At 44.3% G+C, this 23915-nt stretch overlaps 1 protein-coding gene across 1 annotated transcript; it reads right to left on the bottom strand.

Moving 5' to 3' along the window:
• Positions 1 to 2325: 2325 nt before the first annotated feature.
• Positions 2326 to 23910, bottom strand: CAPN14 (calpain 14). The gene is made up of 11 exons (XM_080408809.1): positions 15971 to 23910; positions 13471 to 13540; positions 12388 to 12506; positions 11648 to 11784; positions 10350 to 10524; positions 9627 to 9692; positions 8153 to 8238; positions 6820 to 6894; positions 6002 to 6165; positions 5149 to 5312; positions 2326 to 4401 (listed from the first exon to the last, which is right to left on the bottom strand). Exons 1-11 carry the CDS (start codon positions 16199 to 16201, stop codon positions 4330 to 4332), a joined length of 1359 nt encoding a protein of 452 aa, XP_080264935.1. The 5' UTR covers positions 16202 to 23910; the 3' UTR covers positions 2326 to 4329.
• Positions 23911 to 23915: the final 5 nt, after the last annotated feature.

Raw genomic sequence — 23915 nt, 5'->3', positions numbered from 1 at the left:
CTCACCATAGCTCACCATCACCTCACTAAAAATAATCTTTCATAATAAGGATCACATTTCACAAGGAAAATGAGTGAAAAAAGGAGATGATGAGACAGTTGATATCTACTTCACCTCTCAAAGCAAGTTAGCTTTCAGACAAAGGATACATGAAACAAGTGTCAATATTTCAGGGGCTGTTCTCCAATAGGCGACTTTCCCAGCGAGTGTAAGAACACCCTAAAGGGTAGGATGGATCCACACAGCCCACCACTTTGTCCCCAATAGAGGCAATAGGGATTACTTTTTAGGGAGAGCACATGAGAGGTCAGCTTTTGCAGTCCATTCTCCTGTTTCCCTGGCACCCAAGCCTGTTGGAAAAGGGATCTTAGAGGATACCTCCCTGTCTAGTCCTTTAGTACCTGTTTATGGACCCGCTGCCCATCAGTTTGCTAACACCTTTTGAGCCTGTTGATACCATCACACCCACAATGTCCTGTGTCACTAAGTTCCAGGCATTCACATCCTGTTGTGTAGAGAAATAAGCCTAGCTCAATGCTACCGTATTTGCTAAGTCAAATCCGCTGCACAGAATCAGCGCTGTACACACAGCCCAGCCTCCTGAGGCCCCTCTCTGTTCCCTGCACTTTGCTGTCCAGACCTCCCTTGAATATCCACATGCTTTTGCTTTCACAGAGCCACATAGTAGCTCTGGAGGAGTTTACTCTGACACACTTATGGACACACTTACCTGTTTAAAATGCTTTGTGAAAAAATCCTCCCAAATCTTGCCTTCATACCTATCAACAATTTCCTTTAAGATATTAAAAGAAAAAAATCATTAACATAAGGAAGAAAAATATGACCACCCAAGTTACTAAAGATGCTTTCTCAAAACTGCATTCTTGTCCCCTGCCTTTCCAAACCTCTTCCCACCACTGCAATCAATGCTACATCACTAACACAGCCCACTTATGCTAAGACAGCTCCCCACCTCACAGAAATTCAATTTCTTGGAAAGAAATACTCAGATAAGACTCAACAGAGAGAAACATTTCCCCCCATCCAGCAAGCTGTGCAACAACAAAGGATGGAGCTTGCTCCGTGCCAAGAAGAGAGAGAAGGGTGTCTGTCCTTCTTTATACAGGAGAATAGAGGAGATGAAAGAACACCACCCCTGTTTATGTCAGGGGACCAGACTATGCTATAAACTCGCTGGCACAAACTGCAGATGTGCATGCACTGCCATTGAGCTCCATTATTTTGAAAATAACCTATATAGCACTGCTCAGGTCCCATGATGTCTTCAAAACTTTCAAGGCATGAAAGGAGTGGGGAGAAGTACAAGAATGGACCAGGAGTCTCCAAAAAGCCATGGACAGGAAAGACTGCAGAGCAAGTAAGATGGTGTCACTAAAAGAAGTTTGCAAAAAGGCAAAAAAGGCGTCTAAAAAATTGCCCACCCCCCACACTTGACTGCATCTGTCTGCATGGTCCAAGGGACTCTGCCTGCATTAGAGTCCTTTCTTTAGGACTTTCAAAAGTGCCACAACACAAGCACTCACATTCTCACTCAGCCTCTCTGTTAGGGCAGAGCACCAGGAAAAACCCAACATGCAGAGCTGAAGACTGAACCACAGACCTCCCACTTCCCTTATACTCACTCACCTTAGAAAGGGTGAAACTGGTGTTCCCACCTATTTCCCTAGAGGTGCAAAAAAGTCAGACACATTAAGGAGATATCCCAGAGTTGTGTGTTTGTCTATCACAGGTGGCATCCCCCATCTCCAGATGGGGCCCCAATCCGCTGTTGCAGCATATGTTTTTTCCCTAGTGTAACAGCCGCAGTAAGGGAAGCCCTCACATCCATATGGCTCCCCAAGGGCTGCTGGCATCTGAAGTCTCCAAAGCATCATTTCTGCACAAGAAACCACCCTAACATTGCCAGCAGGGCCTCCTGGCAAACCAATGGTGCATCAAAAACTTTTCCTTCTCTACAGTCTCAAACATGAGCATGCTGCAAGAATTCTTTGTGTGGGCCTAGCTCAACACTTCTTGAAAGGGTAAGGCCAAAAGCAGTGCTTCAGGCACTGAGAATCCTAAGGCGAGAGAAACCCACAGCCACCCTCTCCAGAACAGATTGTGCTGCCTTTTGCAGACTGAAGTCTTTATGCTGCCCCCATTAGATTAGAAATACCAGATCATCCCACCATCCCAGAGAATTAGGTGCTGGCAGAGGGGTAGCAGCATCTTACTGAAGCACATGTTTCCTGGAGAAGACACGCAGGATGAATTCAGACTCCTTCTGAGGCTCCAGGGTGGATGGGACAATCACATAGACACCAGGCTCCAGGTGGAAGTCATGAGTCACTTCCCGCTCATCGAGGAAAACCTGGTGCTTGTTCACAGGCTGATGTTGGGTGAAGAAAGATGGGGGCAACTTTCTGTTGCTTTCCTGGTACTGTTAAGGGACAAAACAGAAAAGTGTTCTGCACCACCTAAACAAATGGACAAAAGGCCTTCAGAGAGGAATTCACAGGCATGGCATAGACATCCTACCTTCACAGCTCAGATTTCTTTACAGCACAAGCAGATAACAGGGCCCAAAGGACTCAGTACACTCACTGTGTACCACCCCTGCCCAATACTAATATGACAAAGAACAGGGCTTCTTGCAACTTTGTCAACAATAAGGAAGGAACAGCAATAAAGACTAGGGAGAAGTGTCTCCTGTCAAAGTGGCTACTGCAAGAGTCATTTCCATACTGGCAGAAATGATTGCAGGCAGCAACTGCTCTAGACACTGCTCTTCACTAGACAGAACACTCCTCCTATCCCATAGGTATCATGCACTTTATCCCCAGCTTGTCCTTTGCACTAGGGATCTGGTAGCAGAGGATTTTTCGGAGCGCCTGTGATCTGAGTGTGCTGCAAGAGCAACCTAATCCCTAGCCCTGACTCCACACATATGTCCTTGATCTGCCTGGCACTCTTGGCTCTTACAAATGTTTTGCTCTGCAGACACTTTTCTGCAATAGTAGGATGGATAAAGTGTTGATCCAGGCAACACTGAAATGATTTTTAATGCCACTGAGTGCCTAGGACACAAGCCAAATAAATAATCCTGCTAGCTAAAACCACTGTCACCTTCTGATCTTGGCTGTTCCTCAAAACATTTAGCCACGTTACTCCACAGCTTCATAGTGGAGATGCTATTCCTCTTCCTTTGCCAGTATTTTTCTTACTAATAGAGCAATCATTCTTCTGAAGAGTTCAGGGTTACTCCTCCTCACGCCCCTTATGTTAAATTCAAAGTTTTTATGTTCCAGTCAATACTTTGTTGACTGTAGTTCCAATGCCTTAGATGCTCTTGGCTTGCCACCTCTCTGTATTGATCTTGGCAACCACTACAAACCTGAAATTAAAGTTCTGACTGCCACTGTTCCCTCTGGGGTGCAGCACAGCAGTGTGCTAGGGCCACGCTCATACCCGCCTCTGCCAGGAAATTTAATTCACTTGTAACCCTGATAGAGCCCAAAATATTTAAGTCAGGAAAGAGTGGCATCTTACCTCGTGGTTACCATGCTAGAAATACAGTAACTGGGAACACAATTGTGCTGCCCTGACCATACACCCAAACTACTTCTTTAGCAGCCCAAATTCAAAGGGACTTTTGTTTAAGAGGTGTTCTGAGTATTAACAGAGTGGAAGATATGCCCTTTCCAGATAAAAGGAGCTAAGCCTTCCCTGTTTTAAATAGCCCTCTGAGGCTGGGGCTGAAGTTGGGGCTTACATCAGGGTTTAACACTCAGGGCCCTTCCTTAGGTCCAAAAGGCTCCTGGCTAAAGAAAATGTTAGAAATACAGCTGGCCTGAGGAAGATGAAAGCACCTGTAGCATCAGCTCCAGAGCATGCCCAGGCAGAAAGGAACCTGAGCTCTGCAGGAGGCCCCTGACTTCCAGGGACACAGGCTCTCTTCCCACCTCATCCCAGGTCTGGGAGGCAGCAGAAAGGTAGCTCTGGATCCCCTGAGAGCTGCAGGGAGTCTAGCTTAGACACAGCCAAGAACTGGGGCACCATCTCACAACTGAAGCATGGACAAAGTACTGATCAGGTAAACACTGATGCCACGTCTAACACCTCTGAAGACTCAGTGCAGAAGCTGAACAACTAACACCCCCTTTTAAGGCCACTGAGCCCTCCTGATAGGACTGCTTTTCAAAGAAAGAGTCAATGGATAGCTGTGCATTAATAAATGACTTACTGTGGTGCCTCACTGATCTTTGTCAACGTACACTGTGACTAGCTATCAGCCAAGGAACAAATGCAAACACAACTCCTTCAATGTTGTCATACCAGGTGCACCAGCCCAGATCTCCCAACAGCCAGCAGCAGTGACAAGGGACTCACCTGTAGGTCCACCTGCAGGAAGAAAAGAAACAGAGCATCTGTCAGACAGGGACCTCTGAGTCTCACACAACATAGCCATGTCATTGCTGGGAAGCGGCTACATATGCCTAGCTGCAGTCTTTGCCTTCATAAACCTCAGCCTCTTCACCTGAAAACCCTTCCTCACAGTAATTGCTCTGTAACTGTGCAAACTCACAGCAGCAACAAAAGCTGTAGCTGTGTTCGAGGGAGGACAGTGGTTCTGCAAGGCACTCTGATAAGCAGAGAATTAAGGGGAGGAAACTCTACTTCTAGAGATATCCACTTATCCCTGGATACACAGGGAACTAGCAGTATTCAGACATGGGCAGCTGCCATATCATACTAAGACCACTTCTCAAGCACAGTTTTACTATGGATGGAAATAGCCCGAGGGCAACACTCCCCCTGCCCCAAAGTAAGGGGACTCCTGGCACCCTTTCCCAACTCTTGCACATACTTTCAGAGAGGGCAAAGTAAAGCCCATTGTGCTCTGAAGCAGGAGGCACTTCTCACTGCTCTACAGGCTAACACACGGCATGCCAGAGAGGCAGCAAGCGGGGCTCTGAGCCTGAGGAAGCCTAGCCCTGATGTGTGAGGAGACTGGGCACAGGCAAAAAGAAAAAAGCACAGATCACCCTGTGCGCAACAAAACTCTTGGTCTGCAAAGCTTTACAGTTTACAAGGGCTGGAATTTTTCCTATTTGGTGAAAGCAAGAAAGGCAAAGAAATTCTTTGCACCCTGTAGAGTGAAAATCCAATGAAGAGGTGAGGAGCTCGGTTCCGGTGTTTGCTGCTGTGTTTCTGCATCAGGGATATAACCACACTGCAGGAACCCTGGCTTTTCTTACCATCTTCAACGGGTAAAACATTCAGCCAGTACTGAGGGTTCATCCAAAAGGTGCCTAAGCAAAACAAGAAAAACATTTTGATGTCATTTCCATCACAAAATTGGTTGCCAGCTTCCTACATGATGCCCGACATTGGACTGAATAGGTGACAAGTTTTCTGGACCTCCAGACACCACAGGAATTTGATCTTAGGGTGCAGTTTGCAAGTTTAGCAGTGCAACCACTATGTAAGACAGAAGGAAGGCCAAAGAGCAAGGAACATTCCTGCTCACCCGCAACTAAGAGCTTGTTTTGCTTATAAATGTATCATTGCCCCTCTATCACCTTCAGTGTACGGGCTAGCTGACTTCAGACCCCACCTGCTCTGCTTCCGGAAGGGCTGAGCCTCTGTATTTCCCACTCACTTTACCTAAAATAGCACTTCCTGGAAGTGCTGAGGATGCAAATTTTAATAGATAATTTTAATGCCCCAAAGAAGCTCAGTGCTGGCAATTGATCCTAGGATCCTGCAGCTCATTTAATGCCGTAACCATCCCACTGGCCTATGTTTGCAAGTGATGCAACTTCTGTCATAGCAGAAGCTAGTCAAAGTCCTTCAGATGCTTATTTCTGAGCTTTGTGTGGAGGGTTAAGGAGGAGGAGCATGTTCTTGTTGCCAATTTTGTGTTAACAGGTATAAGATGCTGGTAACTGAGTCGGAAGAACAACGTTACCCCAGAGTCATCCAAAAGAGCACCTCTCACCATGACAGAACCCCAGACTTCCTCCTGCTGTGCTTCCTTTAACCCATCTCCCACTCTTCAGGGAGTACATCCACTTCTTCCCATCTTCCTGGCTCATCAGGTCTGGAGTTAATTTACAGATCACCAGATCTACAAAATGAATCTTAAAATCTCGCAGAGACATCCTGAGAAAAAAAGAGTGCCAAGAGACATTTTGTCAGCAGCTTAGTTTAGCCCATATGGCTTATAAAAAAAAGGGGAGCAGGGAACTTCAAAGCCGCACCATTCTGTGTTACATATGGTAATGCTCATATTTTATTAGGCAGTAAAGAAGAAAGCGTCTGCTCCAACAGCAGCATCTAGAAGTAGCAAATGCACGACTAAAATTTCAGCAAAGGATAGCAGCATAGCGATTAAAATAATATTGCCACCAAAGGGACGGCAGTGAAATGACACGGGCGACAATATTGCCACCCCGTGGCAGAAGCTATGTTTGTTCCCGGTTTCTCCACAAGGCAAGCAAGAACTTCCCAAAGCTGTCTTAAAATGAAAAAGCAGGACAAAAGCTCTTGAAAGCTGCCCATGCCTCCAGCAGCCCTTGGAGACCCGACAGCGTCCCCCTTCTCCCTCACTCCTGCCACTGAAGAACAGTGCATCTAATTCTGTGTCAGCACAGCTACAGCTTCTCACATCGTCAAGCAGGAGAGCAAGAAAGCAAGCACGAGCTGTTACAAAGCAGATCCCATATGCCTCGACCCAAATGGCAACGTGCTGCTTCATCTCCAGACGTAGCCCCAGAGCTACTGGCAGAGAGGATAGAAGTGAGACCGCGCTGTTACCAGAATTCTCCATCCTCCTTCTTTTTCCTCAGCAAAATCTTCTCCTTCGGGCTCAGCAGCTCCCATTTGTAAGAGCTGAGTGCAAAAACATCAGATGACTAGCCAAATGTGGCCTCAAATGCCAGGCAGAGTACAGAGCTTTCCACTATAAAAAGAGGCCAACACCCCATCTCCATATTTATCCCCCACTAAAACAGGCCTCCCTGTGCCTTCAGCCACAGGACACTCTCCACAAGCAGTCTGGGTCCCATGAGATATAGCCAAATGGCTCCAGTTTCCTCCAGCAAAAGCCAGAAGTGCTCCATTTCCATCAGCCAGTCCATTCACTTGCACACGCAGCTTCCAAGTGCTTAAAATATAAAAATCTAGGCCTGTTTTGTTAGTTAATTTTCTGTCAAAGGAGATGTAATAGGAAGAGTGTTCGGCATAATGAATGAATGACTAGGACAGCACAAGAGGCAGCTGGGAGCCATTTAAAAGGCAGGCCTACGGTACGCTGCTCATTATGCTCTTCAACAGGAACAGCTGGTAGTTGTCATTAAGTGACAGGCGTGCATCAGAGAAGTTACTGCTCTGCAGACAAGGTGAAAGTCACTCACATTCCCAGCACTGCCCTGTGCTCTTGCTCTTCCCTCCTCCCTACCCCTGACCCTCAGCAAACAGGATCTGTGCAGGGAATGAAGCAAAGCTTGGAAGGAAGGAACATGCTCTGCTTCAAAGAGGACTAGAACACAAGTCTACAGTTTCCCATAGTCCAGAATACAAACCGCTGCCTTTCATGGATCCCAAACAAAAAAATCAGGCAGATGCAAATACAGGGTCCAATTGCCTCACTAGCTGCTTCCTCTGATCTCATACTCAGTTGTATTTCCCCAAGCGGCCAGGACAGAGGACTCCTTCACAGCCACCCAACTCCAACACTTTGCAGTCCATGGAGGACTTTGCATAGTCCCTCCCATGATAAAAGGTCATGTGCCCTGAAACAGGCCGTTTGTTTTGAGCCTCCTACACAGCTATGTCACTTTGCATGCCATCCAGCTCACAGCAACGTGGCCAGCATCTGATGTTCATATTATGTTTCTGCTGGTATTCCATGAATGGAAAAGCAGAACTGAGCTTGTTGAAGCTGCATGTGTGAAATGAGCCCAACTACGTGAGCACTATCTGCTGGAGAAATACAAGTCTATTGAGTCATTGCTTTGACACCAGAGGGTCTGTACAAGCAACTAATCTTAATGCTGCTCTCAGCACTAATTCATGCCTGAAGATGGCAGCAGCTTTCCTCCAAGAAACCTTTCCTCCCAGCATCAGACCTTCCCGGTTTTAAACTCACCTGTCACTCCAGTCTCCTTTCCATTCAATTTTTCCCCATGGATTTCTCAGTCTCACTAGGTTTTCTGGTCCGTATTGACAGGTCACCTGCGGAAAAAAGTGACAATGTGCTTACCAAGGTCTCAGCAGTTCCCATCTGGTTTATACTACTGTACCATGCCAGATACTAACAAAGATTTTGTTTGTTCTCGTAGATGCCAGCAAGTATGATGATAAAAATCTATGAACGTGCAACTCTGAATGCCGTCACAAAGAGATTAAGATGCTTTATCCTACCTTCTACATCTGAAAACAGAAACCACAAACCTAATTTGGAGGTTTGACCGTAAATTCCTCTCCCTTTCCAACATCTGCTCATTTTGTGCTTATGTGGGGGCAGGACTGTGCTGTTCTGAAAGCTAAGTCCTACCCCAGCACCACGGGACAGCACAATCCAATCCATGGGGTGGCCACATAGATTAGTGCCTTCTGAACTGGGGTGCCATGGTGGGAGAAGAAGGAGCCAGGCCAACAAGGTGCTTTGTCTGCAGCATACAGCAGAATGGCTGACATCACATCAGCTCCACATGCTTGGTCAATTCCTTACTCCTGCCTGGCTCTTCATGACATCAGTGGCATCACAACAGTGACAGACACGTTGCTGATAAAGTCCATACCTAAACCCCTCCTACTGTGCATGGGAGACACAAGCATGCATCATTCAGATCATAGTATCTCTTCCAGCTTTCATAGCATCTCTTGCTAGAGGTACTGAACATGCTTTCACCCACACCTATATCACATACCCAAAGCCCAACAAAGTCCTTTGTCATCCTTGTCAACCTCCTTTTGAAGGTGGACAAGATAATCATCCATCAATCCAGAATGAGAAAGCTCAAGCTTTCTCTCACTTTCTGGGACCTGTTATTTTACTGTCCATTACCTCTAGAAAAATGTCTTTAGGGGACTCCCAGTGATACTTCTGGAGAACAGTGGGGTCTACTTGCATTCTCTGCACAGGAGCCCAGCTCTGTTCCCTTACTTAGGCCCTGATTCACATTTCATCTGAAGTTTTTCATATTTTGGTCCCTGTATTCCATTATCTTTACTTCTCTATGTCTGCTCCTCTGACATCAGAGGAAGGCTTTTTACCCCCATGTAGGTTTCAGCACATCCTCCCAGCATCCCCAAAGGCCAGTCCTCTCATTCTTCACAGCTAAGATGCTCTCAGCAGAGCCCTATGAATTGTTCCCACCTTTAGAGATATACTGACCTATAACCATTGTCCTTTACATCAAGGTCATGAGACTAAAATGGACATACTTGAAGGTGAATCTCTGCAAAACATGCAGTCTCTTTTAGTCTCCTGGATGAAAAGAAGAGCACTGGGGGAGGAGACACCACAGTTTCCCTGCTTAAGGGTTGAACCTATGACTGCAATAAAAATTGCTGACATCCAAACAAATCTGGACCCTGGACATCAAGGCTAGTCTTACCTTTCTAATACCAGTTACTGTGTAGGCATGGCCAGCAACAAGCCCATTCTTCAGGACCTTTGTTGCCTGTACACAAGGAAGAGAAACCGAACGAAAATAAACTTTTTATTCTATCCTTACTTACACAGCAGACTCATACCACTATGGAGAATGGTTTGAACTGAAACAAAAATTTAAGTCTAAACTCCCAACAGCCATAGTTTGCAGTATGCTTGGAACTGGAAGGTTGATTGGGAAGGTCCCTTCCTAAATTGCGGATCTTTGGCTAGAGACCATCTTATTTTTAAAAGTCCAGGAGGTCAGGCTTTGATTTGCAGAATGGTAGGGTTTCCCAACAGCTAAAGTATTAGCATAAGTCTTGGATGCCAAGATTTGAATTCATGTTCCGAACTACACACCTCTCTCTTAGCTATAAGCTTATTCCATGAGTCTCTGTCACTGCATCATGTGTAAAATGGAAAAAATATTTAACAAAAACAGGAAAATGCAGTAGGTCCTTATTTAATAGAGGTTCTTTGATGGATTAACCAGTTCCTAACATAACAACAGGGAGCTGAGAGCAGCAGGGAATCAATCCATGTGCAAAGTTTAACATTAAGAATGTGATTTCTACAAAGTCACATGTGGCAGTTTTGATACGTTTTAAGCCACAATGACTAGCTGAGCAGAGGGTTTGCAAAGGCTTTTAGCTGTGAAGCCAATTGTTGTCACTCCAAGTCTCACCCCTAAATGTGTCTGACAGCCCATGAGAGATCTGCTGTAGGTTGCTCTTGTCAGGATACCCCACAGATCAGGAGGAGCTGCTGCAAGCTTTATCCTTATATTAACACCACCTGTAAAATCCACCAAGGCTTCTGAAACTTGCCCGATCTGCAGATCTTCATAGGAGCCGTACAGCCTAGCAAGAGACATCAATATATTCTTGGGGTTATAGTCACAGATGATAGGTTGAGAACAGCATACCAATGAAAACATACAACAAAGGTCTGCAAAAGCAAAAGGAAGGCTGTAACTCATGTTTAATCTTAGGGGAATCTTGGATATTTCGGAAAAGGGGATCATAGCAAATTGTCTCTAAGATTGCCCATAGTCTGAAAGGGACTCTTCACTCGCTGTCATCTCCCACTGCACAGTAGTGAGAACATGCCCATCGCTACTTCTTTGATAACTGTGCCCTAACAAATGTCACCTCACTTTATCACCAGACGCCACGCTGTATCTAAGTTATAGTGCCTTGAGGGACGTGCTGTCTGGAGAGCTCAATCTCCAATCTGATTTTCTTTACCATTGCAGCACAACTTTCATCAGTCTTTTTGTTCTAATGTTAACATCAAATGAAAATAACTGAACTTTCCCACCTTTGTTGTGATCTTTCTCTCAATGTTAACTAGTTTTTTTCCCCTGCTCTGCAGAGATTATTTCAGCCCAATATTAACAAAATTTATCAGATATGCCTTGTGCTTTCTTCTTAGCCCTGATAAACAACTCTAGATAAAACACCCTGTAAAGAAGCCAGTATTCTTACCATGCCACATGACTTATTAAATGCCTCAGTTCTGGGGCACCCAAGAGCAGGAACTTCTACCAAACCCAAAGTACAATGTTTCAGCCGACCCCCAAAATGAAACTCCTTGGAAGTTTCTCAGACTGGTAATACATCAAAGGAGGCATCAGAAATCATTTACCTTTGAAAATCCCTATCCGTGGCCTTCCACTCCTCTGTAGTATCTACATGAAGGCATCAGCCTAGCCAGTACAGCCCAAACAGCGATAACACTCAGAGGACAGTCTGTTTTCACACCTACTCCTAAACCCTTAGATTTAAACTGAAAAGCCTGGATTGATAACAGCTACTGCAGTGGCAGCTTTTACTGCGTAATAATAGAAAGATGAGAACCATTTACTACACTCCAAATACGACAAGGCCTAGGAGATGCATTTATAAACAAGAACAAACTGTGTAGGCACGAACCAACATATTTTAGAGACACTATTTGCATAACTTGGAATGAGTCACTTACTTAGCATATGCCTTCTCCAGAAGGGCTCCCCAGAACACATTCTTATAGACTGAGGAAACAAAGACCAGCTCCCCCGCCGTGTTCACTGGCAGGCGATCATCAACCACCACATCAACCCATTCACCAAAGTGCCAGAACTGTCAAGGGAAAGAAATGAGCTGTTTCCCTTGGAAGGGACCTCCCCTTGAAATAACAGGAAAGGCAAGATAGCTTAGCTATGGGCACAGAGCGAGTTGCTTTGGGTCAGTAAGCTGCACTGACTCACCTACAGAATCAACTCCTCAGCCCCACCTTGCCAGAGGAGAAAACCAATCATGTATCAGGTGTAAAAGGATGAAGCAGGGAAAATTAGGCACAGATGGGCTTCTGGGGAAGGAGTTCCTAACTGCAGGGTAGTGGCATTACATCAAGAGCTGGGCAAAGGGGCAGCAGGTCGGAGCAGATGTGCTCAAGTCCTTCTGACCCTTGCTACTATAGAGGAAGAATTTTGCTTGGATTAAAATATAGGTAGGGCACAGCTGGAGAGAAGGACTAAGCAGAGTTATATCCTCAGAGTGGCTTGTCATTGATCCACTGCCTGCACTGCTTTGTGGGAGGCAGGTGGGCTACTCTCCAGGCTGGGATACCCTCTGGCTACTTGCCCCTCGCCAAGGGGAACCGCACACAAATTATCTAAGGTTGTGACATAAAATGGGACAGGATTTCTGAAAACCTCCTGCATTCTGCGGGAGCAGAAGTACCCGGAAGTGGAAAATGCCAGCATATTTCCTCTCAAAGCTCTGGTTTTGTGGCACGACTGCAGCCAAGATGTCCTGGTGGAACGTCAGGGCTTCCAGGGCCGCCAGGAACCAGCAGTTCTCTGTGCCAAGACAAACGGACACATGCAGTTGGCTGAAAAGCACAAGTTGTCAGCCAAGTTCAGAAACACCACCAAGATCCTAGCAGAAGAGCTGTCATGCTGATGTCTTTACAATTATAACAAATCATACACAGAAAATGAGACGATCCAGATGTGTGTTTACTTAACCTAACCATGATTGGTTTATAATTGTACTGTCATGATCTTTGCATTTGGATACTGTTTGGTTAAGTAAGAAATTTAGCAAGAAATAGCTCTCAATGGAAACTTTCTTGGTTTTTACTAACATTGCGTGGGTTTTTTGTTCTCTGTAAAGGCATACTATATAAAAAAAACAACAAACTTTTCCCTTTTTCTTTGAAAACATTAATTTTTTCAGAAAATAAAAATAATTTCTAATGGCTCTCACATGTAAGACTGTATTTATCAGACTTCCTGTTCAGGGGCTTAAAACACTTAAAAATTAATGTAGTCCAGCTCCTACCTGTTTTGCAGATGACTATGTCCTTTTACTTTAGGTAACATGGGCATAAAAATCATTTTTCTAACTGAAAAGCTGAGAAGAGAACACACACACTAAACATGACGTACAAAGATAGCAAAAGTCTCAGATTTTGCTGCTTCTGTGGTCTCTGTTCAATCATCAAACAGCAACATTACAGAGGATTAAGAGCACAGGATCACTTCCAAATGCAGTATTAGCACACACAGAAGCAACACAGAGTGGCAATTTCAGCTTGTGGAGACACCTCTCACCCCCTCACATCCCACCTTGAAGCTTGCCAGGATTTTTACTGAGCTTCTCCCATCTTAATGATTGCTTCATCCACCCCATGCCAAGTGAAGAGATAAGGATAAGCACACCTTCTATTTCTATGTCAAGTTTTATACAGTCAAAAATTACATGAAAAATGTCACCTTGTGTAAGAACACTTAAGATATTTTTACAAACGAGCTTCCTCACCCACCAATCCTTGGCAGAGATCAAGTTGCTTTCTGTTTGCAGCATAAAATACTGGACTTCTGTGCAAAGCCTAGGAAGCACACAACCAAAAAAAAAAAAAAAAAGAGGAGGAAAAGAGTCAAGTCAGTAGTAATATGAGCTGGTTTAGCTTGAAGTCAAGGACTTTCTGTGTGCAGAGCTGAAATTTTCTAAGATGGGAAATCCAGTGAGTTCCTAGTCTAGGGTGTAAAACCCTCATGGATATTGACACAAAACACTCCCTCTGCCTGTTCAAAGCTTTCAAAATACTTAGGGTCCCTTTTGTTCCAGCAGACATTGTTTGCTTTGTGTGTAACTCTAATGTTATGTGCTCTGGCTAACCTGACACAAGCCTGGGCAAGCATTTGTGCTTGGTCTACGCTGAATTTTGTCTCTAATTTAAGCCACTGGTGCTGAGATACATTATCATTGGTCTCCACAAACACCTTGCTTGGAAGACAACCCTTCAGACCTGCCAGCCCTGCTCCTCCACAATTACCAACAAGTTTCTGCTAAAAGAAACTAAAATGGCATAGCATAACTGTTCAAACTTTCAGCTAACCTAGCTGACATCTCCACAATTTGACTGACAATCAAGCTACAGACTAACCAACGGCTGCTACAGAAGTTCCTGTTACTGTGACAAGAGTGGGTCTGTGAATAATTGTTCAGAAAGAAATAATGTTGATATTTTTTTCTTCTCACAACTGCCTCTGGGGTTAAATTAATAACCTAAGTGTCAAACTTATGTTTCACTTGAATGACCCACAAATTGCTCAAGCTAATTTTCACACTGTTGGTTTCCCCTTCAGGCAGTAGCAGAGAAGCAGCAAACCCTCAGAAGACACTTAGAGTAATTAGACACCAACCCCTATCCTCGGTGAATTTGGGTGTTGAGTTTGCAGGCCATCAGTCATAGATGCAGCAAGCTACAAGCCTGCAGGCTGAACAGCAGAATCTCAGCATTTCATCTGCAGTACAGGGACTGAAGGATGCACAGCATCCATCCGCAGAGAGCCTTTGCTGGGCTAAGTTTGGTATTCAGAGCAAATGCCAGCCTTCTTCACGAGGCAGTTTTAGAGCAGCAGAACAGTGGACTGAGAGACACAGGAGGTGTCAAGTCCATTTCAGTATCTCTGGGGTGGAGGGACACCTGAAGGGCTTTGTAGAGGCCAGGACTCATGTTAACCTTTCCCTCCCAAATACCTCTATGCTGATACAGCTGCCTCAGCTGCAGTGCCCAGCACAACCCAGCTCAGGTCCCTGAGGACTGCACTCTTTCTCTGCCTGCAGATCCTGACTTAATACAAACTGTCTGTGAGACCAAATTACATATGAAACTCTGAGAACCAGGTCTGCTGTTCCCAAGGTCTCCTGCTTGCTTTGCAAAGGTACTCCTAATTTCCTGGTAATTTTCATGAGTTTTGCAGAAACTCAGCCCTTCTACGAAATTAGTTAACTCTGACAAAATGTGACAGCTAGAAAATAACTTAGCTAGGAGATATCTGCTATTACCTGGCAGAACTGCCTTACAGACACAGTAACGTAAGGAGTCAGTGTTACTGAAATTTTTGGTTAATTCTATACATTGCTTTTAGGAAGATCTAACTGTCTGTATGTTTCTCAGTGGCTCAGTAAGAACAGAACTGCCATTGCTAGTAACAGGCCTTATCTAACTGTGCCAGGCTCCTGGCCTGGCCTCCTAGGCTTGCTATCTATCCATTTGTTATGAGAACTTGCTCTGTGACCAGCCCTTACAACCTGGTCTCTCGTGATGTTCAGTTCAAGCATGGGATACCAGCAAAGGCCTTGGAAATATGGGCACAAGCAGAAAACAGAGGCCCCAGAACTACAAACAACTCACTGATAGCCAGTTACTGGTCCTGATCGAAGCTCAGCCTTGAGAGCTGGGAAAGACTGCTCCAAGTACAATAGACTAAACAGTTAAGCAGAAAAAAAAGCAGCCCAGCAAGAAGATAAGGCACCTGCCACTGCCTGTGAAAGTAGCAGCCTCCAGCATCACAATGGTTTGTTGTCCATGGGAGAGAGGTCAAAGGCTAAGAACTGTCTAGAAAGTCAGCAATCTAAAAGGTCAAGATCTTGATTTTTGGGGAGCAGGATCATTGGCATGAAAACTGTCATCGTGAAAAGATGGTGGGATCACTGGAGATGTGAGCTCCAAGGACACCAACTCCCCCTGCTCCCTCCGTCTGCTCTCCCTACCTGCTCCAAGCATTACTGGATATAAACTGAATAAGGCCAATTATGATTTTGGGCAACAAATGCTTTAAAGGCAATTATGAAGCTCCATGTACTCCAGCTTCCAAAATGATAGCTTTGTGTCATTTTGGTATAATCTCTGGAGGCATTAAAGCACACCTAAATCAAAGTCTAAAAGCAGTCTGCTAAATGCTAAATCTATTTGCTGGCTATCAGCTGAAATTACCCTACTACACTAGAGTATTCACTGCAAATCACTTACATGTGGCCTCTTCCACTGTAAATTTTGGGGTAGCTTCTTTAGCAGTGCTCCTGTTCCAATAGAACTTATGTGAGCAGGGAAGGTGTCATCTGTGAACAGCCATTTGTTCTTCAAGCAGGTCTCCAGCAGAGTCTGGTAGTTCTGCTGAATGGGTGGGGTGTGTTTTTGAAAGATACTCCTGCCTAAAGGCACAGGTGACTTCTTTTTTTTCAAGCAAAGCAGAAAAGGCATGGCAATGTCCACAGCAATACCAGGATAATTTTTCCCACAGAGGATTCTGCAGGGATCTCACCCTGCACAGTCCTGCTGGAAACTCCTGGTTTCTTGGGATGAGGCACACCTTCTCCAGAAGAATTCCTGATGATTAAAACAAGTATAAAAAGTCAATTTAATCATGGCTTTTAGAATTTCCTTCTTAGCTGGGGGGAGGGGGGGTAGGAGGGGTGGCACTCCCAGGAGGAGTGGGGACCCACCCAAATCTAAACCAGCACCTATCACTGTGTTTTCAAGGCTTTACATTTGCTGTAGAGCTGAGTGCAATCAAAATGAGTGACCCCACTGATTTTTACTGGGGCTTTGAAGCCATACACATGGCTATTTTCAGTCTCTCTCTGGACTATTTTAGGCTCTCCAGGATATTTTTATAACATGCTGCAATATGAACGACAGCCTTTATTCAATCACATTCTGGCATGTGGTTATTTCCACCACTCCCTTCCCCCCCACCCCCCCACCCAAAAAAAAAGGCAAGAGAAACCAAAGACTAACAGAAAAATGGAATACATTAGGTGTTACAAAGTTATTACTCACAACCCTCCCAATAGTTTTTTGCCATTTTTCCTCATTTTGGAGAATGATACAATCTTCCCCAAGAGATCACATTCCATCTTGCTGATTACCACAGATTCACACATGAAATCGCATGCTGAGGTATTTTTTCTTGTAACATCCAAGACAGATGTTTCTCATCCCACCACTGAAAACAGCAAAAAGTGATCTCACAGCCCTTTTTAAATATTAGCAGCTATGTTAAACACTAGCAGCTATCACCTTTTCCTGCAAGTGGCGGGCTCCTGGGAGAAATCATGATTAAAATCTCAGCAGGCAAATCATGCCTATCAGTGGTAAGAAGGTGATCATAATCATAGCCTTCTCATTATTGTGTGGACTGAAAAAATGAATTGGGCTATAAAGTTCATGGTTCACAGGCCATAATTATACAGTATTTGGAAGGCTTCCCTGCAGAGGAGGCTCTGAGACTCAAAATCACTGCCCCAGGCACCCCAAGAAACCAGTTAGGAACCAGTTGATTGTTACTCCCATCGAAGCTGAAGATCTCCGGTGTTCCCTGTAAGAAACCAAACCCCAGATTGTGCTGTCCTCCCACACAGAGCCCTCATTCATTATAAAACCACTCTACAACTGATCCACAAGACTTAATCCTCAAGGGCAACCAAGAGAAAATCTTCACATTATAACCCTGGAAACAAAAATTCAATTTTCTATTGTACAGTAGACATTTCAGACCTGAAGAAGGATTTAAGTGCCTAACAACTTGTCTGGTTTTGCTCCAGATGAAAAATACTGTCCCTCCCTCCAAACCTTGCCTTTTTTACAGCCATTGACCTTCACGGCTACAACAATATGAGCAACAGAGAGATAGATAGATTTAAGAGAAAAACAAGGGGAAGAAAACAGACTGGATACTAGCTGTACTTTATATAGACAGACAAAACATGTATGTGAAAGAATTTCTCATTTTGTTGCTCCCCAAGGAAAGAATTGGTGAGGAACTGACATACTTAGATCTACACTGAAGAGCAAGTACTTGAGACTTGATTTGGCGATGTGCAGAGCACAATGCCTGATAAAATCATTCACTAGTTCTCACCTCAGTCTGGCATTTATTTGAAAAAGAACTAAATGTTATAGATAGACCTTGAAACCCAGAGATAGCATGAAAAAAACAAGCCTTTCAAAAAAGGAGCTTTAAATCACCTGAATACATAGCCTTATTTTTGAGAAACTCAGCCAGCAGCCCCAACTGTAACAGTGTATGTTGAGAGTCAATGATACAGCTACTTTGTGTTTTGAAAACCTCCCAAGTGAACCTGCCTGTAGGTGTATTGTTTTAAACTCTTTTCCAAATTACCTACAAATCTTTGATCAAAAGATGTAATGAAGCATTTTATGTGTCATGAACAGTCACTGCTTAGACAGCCACAGGCTGTTCCACCTCGTGTTTTAACCTTCTGCCTGCTGTCTGGCTGCACCCATGTGTACAAGCAGATGCCAGATACAGTTTTAGATGAGCCAAGGTATACCTGGAAATCACAGAAACGTTACTGACTGAACCGGACTGAATCAGTGTCCCACCGTGTCCTCTGGCACAGGTGGAGCAGAGTGTGTGCATATGTATCTCTTCCAGCAATTAAAATTTCTAAGGGAAAGCAGCCAAGTGTAGCAGACAGAGGTTAAAAGCTTTGGACGGAACCCATGAACCAGTAGGTTCGATGGATTTGATTCTCTATTCTTTGCACATTCCCCTAGTTAATGTTTGCCATCTGACACAAGTCCTTCTACTACATTAGCATCCTATGATCTCCTCTGATCTTTCTCAGCATCTCAGATGCCTCGTCCCTAGGCCTTAAAATGAGAATCTGAAGTATCCACAGCAAACCCTTTGCTTTCAGTAAAAGGAATTGGACCATGAAATAATTCTCTGAGAGCCTCTTACTCTGTGAGAGGATTTATCTCGGGTAACACTGGGGCAGTTGGCAATTCGAGGGCTAAACCTGGAGCTGACAGAGCTCAGTCCAGCTCCTCTGGTTCAATGAAGACAATCTGTATCTGCACTGAGGAGCCGCTCCTGATTGTGTGGAACAGAGCAAATACTTGCATGCAAAATAATAAATTTTAAGGTGAACAGAACAAACGATGCAGGGGCACCTTTTATAACCATTCTTGTAATACAGCAGAACATTAGCTACAGAAATTAGCAGTCATTAGAATAGAAATGTGACTGTATTAGGCTTTGTTAATCTTTATTAGTCTCTAAACACACAGTATGAAAATGGCACTTGCAGGTACAATTTCAAGCCTTTGATTAAAGATTGATTAAACATAGTGGTGTATTTCAGAAATAAAAACTCAGATCTGCCTCCCACTCTTGTGGGCTTTCTAGCAAATAGAGATATCCTGAAAAGAAACATTGAACTGTGCTTTCTCACAAAACAAATGAACATACAGAAAGGTGGAGGACCTTGCCCTGAATTTCCAGTGCTTAGATTATTGGCCCAAAAGTTGACAAACACCTTCTGGTGCTGAGATTTTCAAGGCCGAGCAGTGAGCCTGCCCCAGACCATCCTGCTGATGTTACCAAAAGGTCTAGCAAAAATGCCTGGATGGCTTTCAGAACTTCAAACAATACCTTCTGACCAAAGATTTACTTTTACAGACTCTGGTTGAGAACATAAAATACATATTCTTTGCTATGTAAATTGTCCAAGCTACATCAAAATCAGTGGAAATAGAAAAATCCCATTTATTCAAGGTCTGTGCTTTAGCACTTAAGGTTACAACCTTAATTAAAAAAAAAAAAAAACTATTCATAATCATCCTAATCATTACAGATTCTGACTGCCCACAAAGCCCTCTGAAGTCAGATGAAACTTTTGACCTCTGCAGAATACTTTGTGATCAAGTATCTGCTAAACTGCCTCTAAACAGCAAACCTGAGAGAACAAGGGCGCACAAAATCTAGGTTAGCACCAGGCTGTGTTCCCAACCACTTGGCAGGCAGAAACTTCAGAGCTGTGACATGCAGGGCAGCTGATGTATCTCATCTAGTTGCTTTACATTGCACCCATTCTTCTCGGGTTTGCTGATACAAACTCTTTATCTTTCCCTTGGACACTTCCAGAAGTAAAAGTTAAAAAAAAAAAAAAAAAAAAAAGTAAAAAAGTAAAGCAGCAGCTGCTGCATTCAGCAAGGCCAGCAGCATCATATAACCAATACACCCATTATATCCTAGAGCACAGCTTCCTCTCAGCACCATACCATGGTGACAGAGTTCTGCTCCTTTCAAACCCCTGGAAAATCCTGACTGTTGCTAGCCACAGATGACTGCTGAATGCCAGCACCAAATCCCTCTACACAGCACTTGGCGTTTGATGTCCTACCTTCTCCAGGTGTGTCCTCACAGCGAAGGATAATTATTCCACTGGCAATGATGCCTGCTACTTATAAATAGTATATATGTTATCTCTACCTATGTGTGTATTTATGTATCTCTCTCTCTCTCACTTACGTAACCCTGAGAGCATTCTACCCTATCAAGCACTGTGTTAGAAGCAGGAGGTGGGGAAAAAAAGCATATTGAGTAATGCCAGAAAAATTCTGAAGAACCCAGTGCGAAATATTCCACAGAAGGCATGAAAGAAGAGGTCAGCCCATCATGCAGACTACCGTTTGACTCACCCATTGCTTCAGTGGATGGCAGCTTCCTTGTTTATTTAGCCATTTGACTATTCAAAGCACAAAACTCCACATCTCTCCATATATCACTGACAAGGTAGAACAGGATTTCTGCTTTGAGGTAAGAAAAAGCTCAGAAAGGAAATACACTCAAAACCCCCACATTTTTTCAGAACAGACAGGGCCATGACAGTCTATCCACTTTGTCAATCACTAAATCGTAACAATTTCTAAAAAGATTTATAGAAGTTTGAAGGAAGTAAACGTCCTATGACAGAGACAGTCAAAACCATCCAAGAATTACAGGAGAAACCTCCAAGTTTCTTCACTGCAAGCACGGTGAAGGACTCACGAGAATTTTTCTTTCTATTAGTGCTTATTAGGCACTATTGCAGACATCACAGGCTCAGGTCCCCTATGTGCAATACGCTTCCTTTGCTGCATATATTTAAGGAGTGAATTCTCTGGAGGCAAGCATGCTTCCCACTCACTGTGGGAATACATTATCCAACCCTACATTTTCTATTTCTGGTGGCGCTTCTGGGTACCAGCACCTTGTTCCACTCCAGGCAATCAGGGGGTAACAGCAGCATGGAGAGGGCAGGGAAAAGGACAGCATATGCATACCAAGCCACCTTCAAAAAATGGTAAGAGAAACATAATGGAAAATATTTCATAAAAATATGAAGGAGCATATGAGGACAGGAAAGGAAGGCAGCAGCTTTCTGAGTTGTAAAACCAAAGCAATGAGTAAGGAAAAGGATAGACTACGCTGGAGATAATTTTATTCCTAGGCCGCATGGCACAGCAAGCGATTGGGAAGTTTGATCTAGCAGAACCAGAGGAAATTCTCCTTCTCTTACTTCTCAAATTGGCATATTTGATTTAATTCTGGGGGCCCAATGCATCTTCCTCTCCCCTCATCCCTTTTCCACAAGCCTAGCTATTCCCTGTTGAACCCATCGCCACCTGAACTTTTGACACTGGGTTTTCGGGTTTCTTACTTGGTAATGAACAGTGACAGTAACTGCACTAGCAGGAAGTTAATTTTACTGAACTACACTGCTCCCACAAGATTTTTCAAACAGTCAAAGTGTTACAGTACTGACTGAGTCACCACCTCTTTTCAAACATGGTGACTTCCTAACATCCACATCCTCAGACGATCTTTCGTAGGAAGAAAACCTATTCATTCTAAGGCAGGAGATAAGCAAACACACGCATCACCATGACTTGGTATCACATTAAATGAGTTTCAGTTATACAGCATTGTGTTTCACCCCCAAAAATGAGGTTTCATTTTGAATGCAGATACTACATGACTTAGTCCAGCCTCATTCACTTCCAGGAACAGGGAAGTGAATCTTCTCCAGCAAAGTCTCTCTCTTCCCAGTCAAGGCAAGCATCCAGCTAAGTGACTGCCAGCCATGTTACCAACAGCAGGGACATGGCTAAGAAAATACAAAGCTAAAAGTTTAATCTGTCACAGTGTGACAGAAAAAGATAAATTCTATAGTAGAGGGCAGTAGCAGACCCCCATCAGTATCAGATATGTGTATGTCCTGGGCACTGCAGCAGAGTGGTTTCTTTTTGAACAGCTCAGAAACTTTCAAGAAAATCAGCCCTTCTTCCAGCAGTGATATTTTAAACCATTTAAAACCATCATTTGGAAAAAAGATTTAATTGGGTTTGTTCATCTTCTGCTCTCAAAACTACAAAAATGTAAATTATTTAAAAAAAATGCCTAAAGATTGCACCATAAGACCAATCTGTCCAACAGAAAGCCATCCATTAAAACAGCCCTGTTTAAGAAATGAAAAGGACTAAACAATGAAAACAGATTAAAATTTTCAGTTTGGATTCTGGCAAAAAGAAAAACCTAATTATACTCTAAACTTCCTTGCCTAATTTTACTTCCCTTTGTTTCTGACAAGCACTGTGGTTTAAGGTAAAGAGAGTTCTTGAGGAAGTCAGCCTTTCAGAGAGAAATGGCTAAGAAAACAGACTGAAAAATAAATAAAATTGTGCAATGTTTGTGAGACACCTACAGAAAGTCTATAAAACCTGTCAAGATTCCTTGTGATCTGCCTCGGTGATAAAGAATCCGAAGGAAAGGGACTCTCTTCAGACAAGGCAAGGAAACATTTTTTTGGCTGTTTAGCCATCGGGTATACATCTTTATCATTAGTGCAACTTCATGATTAATACATATCCTCTGCTTGTAAATGTGGGACAAGCGTGCCTCCACCATACCTGAAGCAGTCAGCTCCTGCAGCTTGCCCAACAGAAACCTTGCTTTCCTCCCCCATTCATTGTATTCAGGAAGGGCATCAAGGTGGCCTGGGGAGATTTACAATCAAAGGCTTCCTGGCCTGACCTTTACTCAGCTCTGAGGATATCACAAGCAAGCACCAAAGAGGCTCCATATATAGCTGCAGAAATACCACCACAGCATCAGAGAAGCACAGCCCTTAAATGGCAGAACTATCTAGAAGATGAAAGTGATTTTTTTTTCCTACAAAATGAGGAAATCTTGCCAAATCATGCTGATTTCTATGGGCCTTTCAAGAGTTTTTACTGGAAAGGAGTCATCAAACTCTTAAAGCCAAAAGTCTCTATTTATAAAACCAAAGAAACGAGGAAAGTTACTCTTAAAGAGGTTTCAAAACATAGTTCCATTTTCAGACTAGCTTTAGGCATTGGCAGGAAAGCAGAGAAGCCTGACCTTCAGAAAATACAGTCAGCTTGCTATTTTTTTTCCAGAAAAAGAAACCCGGTCCCTGGAGCCATGGCTCTTACCTCACAGCTGCAGAGCACACAAGTGCTTGGGATCACACAACAGGAACAGCCAGGAAAATGCCTGCTGCTACAGCCAGGTGCATAGAATGGGACCTGGATGGTTGTTCGGTGTCTTTGGGTGTCCCCCGGCCCATGAAAAACAACTGCACCACTGCCTCCAGTTACAGCAGGCTGGGCCTGGGCTCCTCCTGCCTGCAAATGGCGGGGAAGGGCAGGAGCCAGCCACACGGCAGGGCCACTTCCAGAACTGCTTGTGCCACATATCTCCCGGTCGCTGGATCAACTCAAGTGAAAACGACATTTGGAGATATTTTAGGAAAAATGCCCTGCCCCGTCCCACCTACTCAGCAGTGATGTGGAGAGCCCAGCAACACGGCTGACAGGACACGGCCCGGGAGACAGGCCGCCGCTGGAAAACCCGTCCAGACTTTGGCCAAAGCGCTTCTGCCTTCACTCGGCAGCTGTCCTGTCAGCCCTGACTTGTCAGTCCTGTCAAATTTGCGCATGCAGGGGTTTACTTTAAAGTGAGGGGAGAAGGGGAAGAAAATGGCGGCCGGGCTACAAGTGCCCGCAGTGTCCCCCAGGGGGCGCTGTGCGCCACCGCACCCCGCGGAGCGGGCCCGGCCCCTCCCGCTTTCTCCTCCGCGTCGTGCCCCGTCTCAACATGGCG

The sequence above is a fragment of the Falco punctatus genome (genome assembly GCF_963210335.1).
Source record: "Falco punctatus genome assembly, chromosome: 12".
In the NCBI taxonomy this organism is placed as follows: domain Eukaryota; kingdom Metazoa; phylum Chordata; class Aves; order Falconiformes; family Falconidae; genus Falco; species Falco punctatus.
This window is presented reverse-complemented; position numbering and strand designations above follow the sequence as displayed.

Coding starts and splice junctions, on each gene's coding strand:
- CAPN14 (XM_080408809.1), bottom strand. CDS start 16,201: ATGCCTTTTCTGCTTTGCTTGAAAAAAAAGAAGTCACCTGTGCCTTTA. Junction 6,895..8,152: donor AAAGGAGACTGGAGTGACAG/GTGAGTTTAAAA, acceptor TTTTGCACTCAG/CTCTTACAAATGGGAGCTGC. Junction 4,402..5,148: donor TTGGATTTTCACTCTACAGG/GTGCAAAGAATT, acceptor TTCTTCCTGCAG/GTGGACCTACAGGTGAGTCC.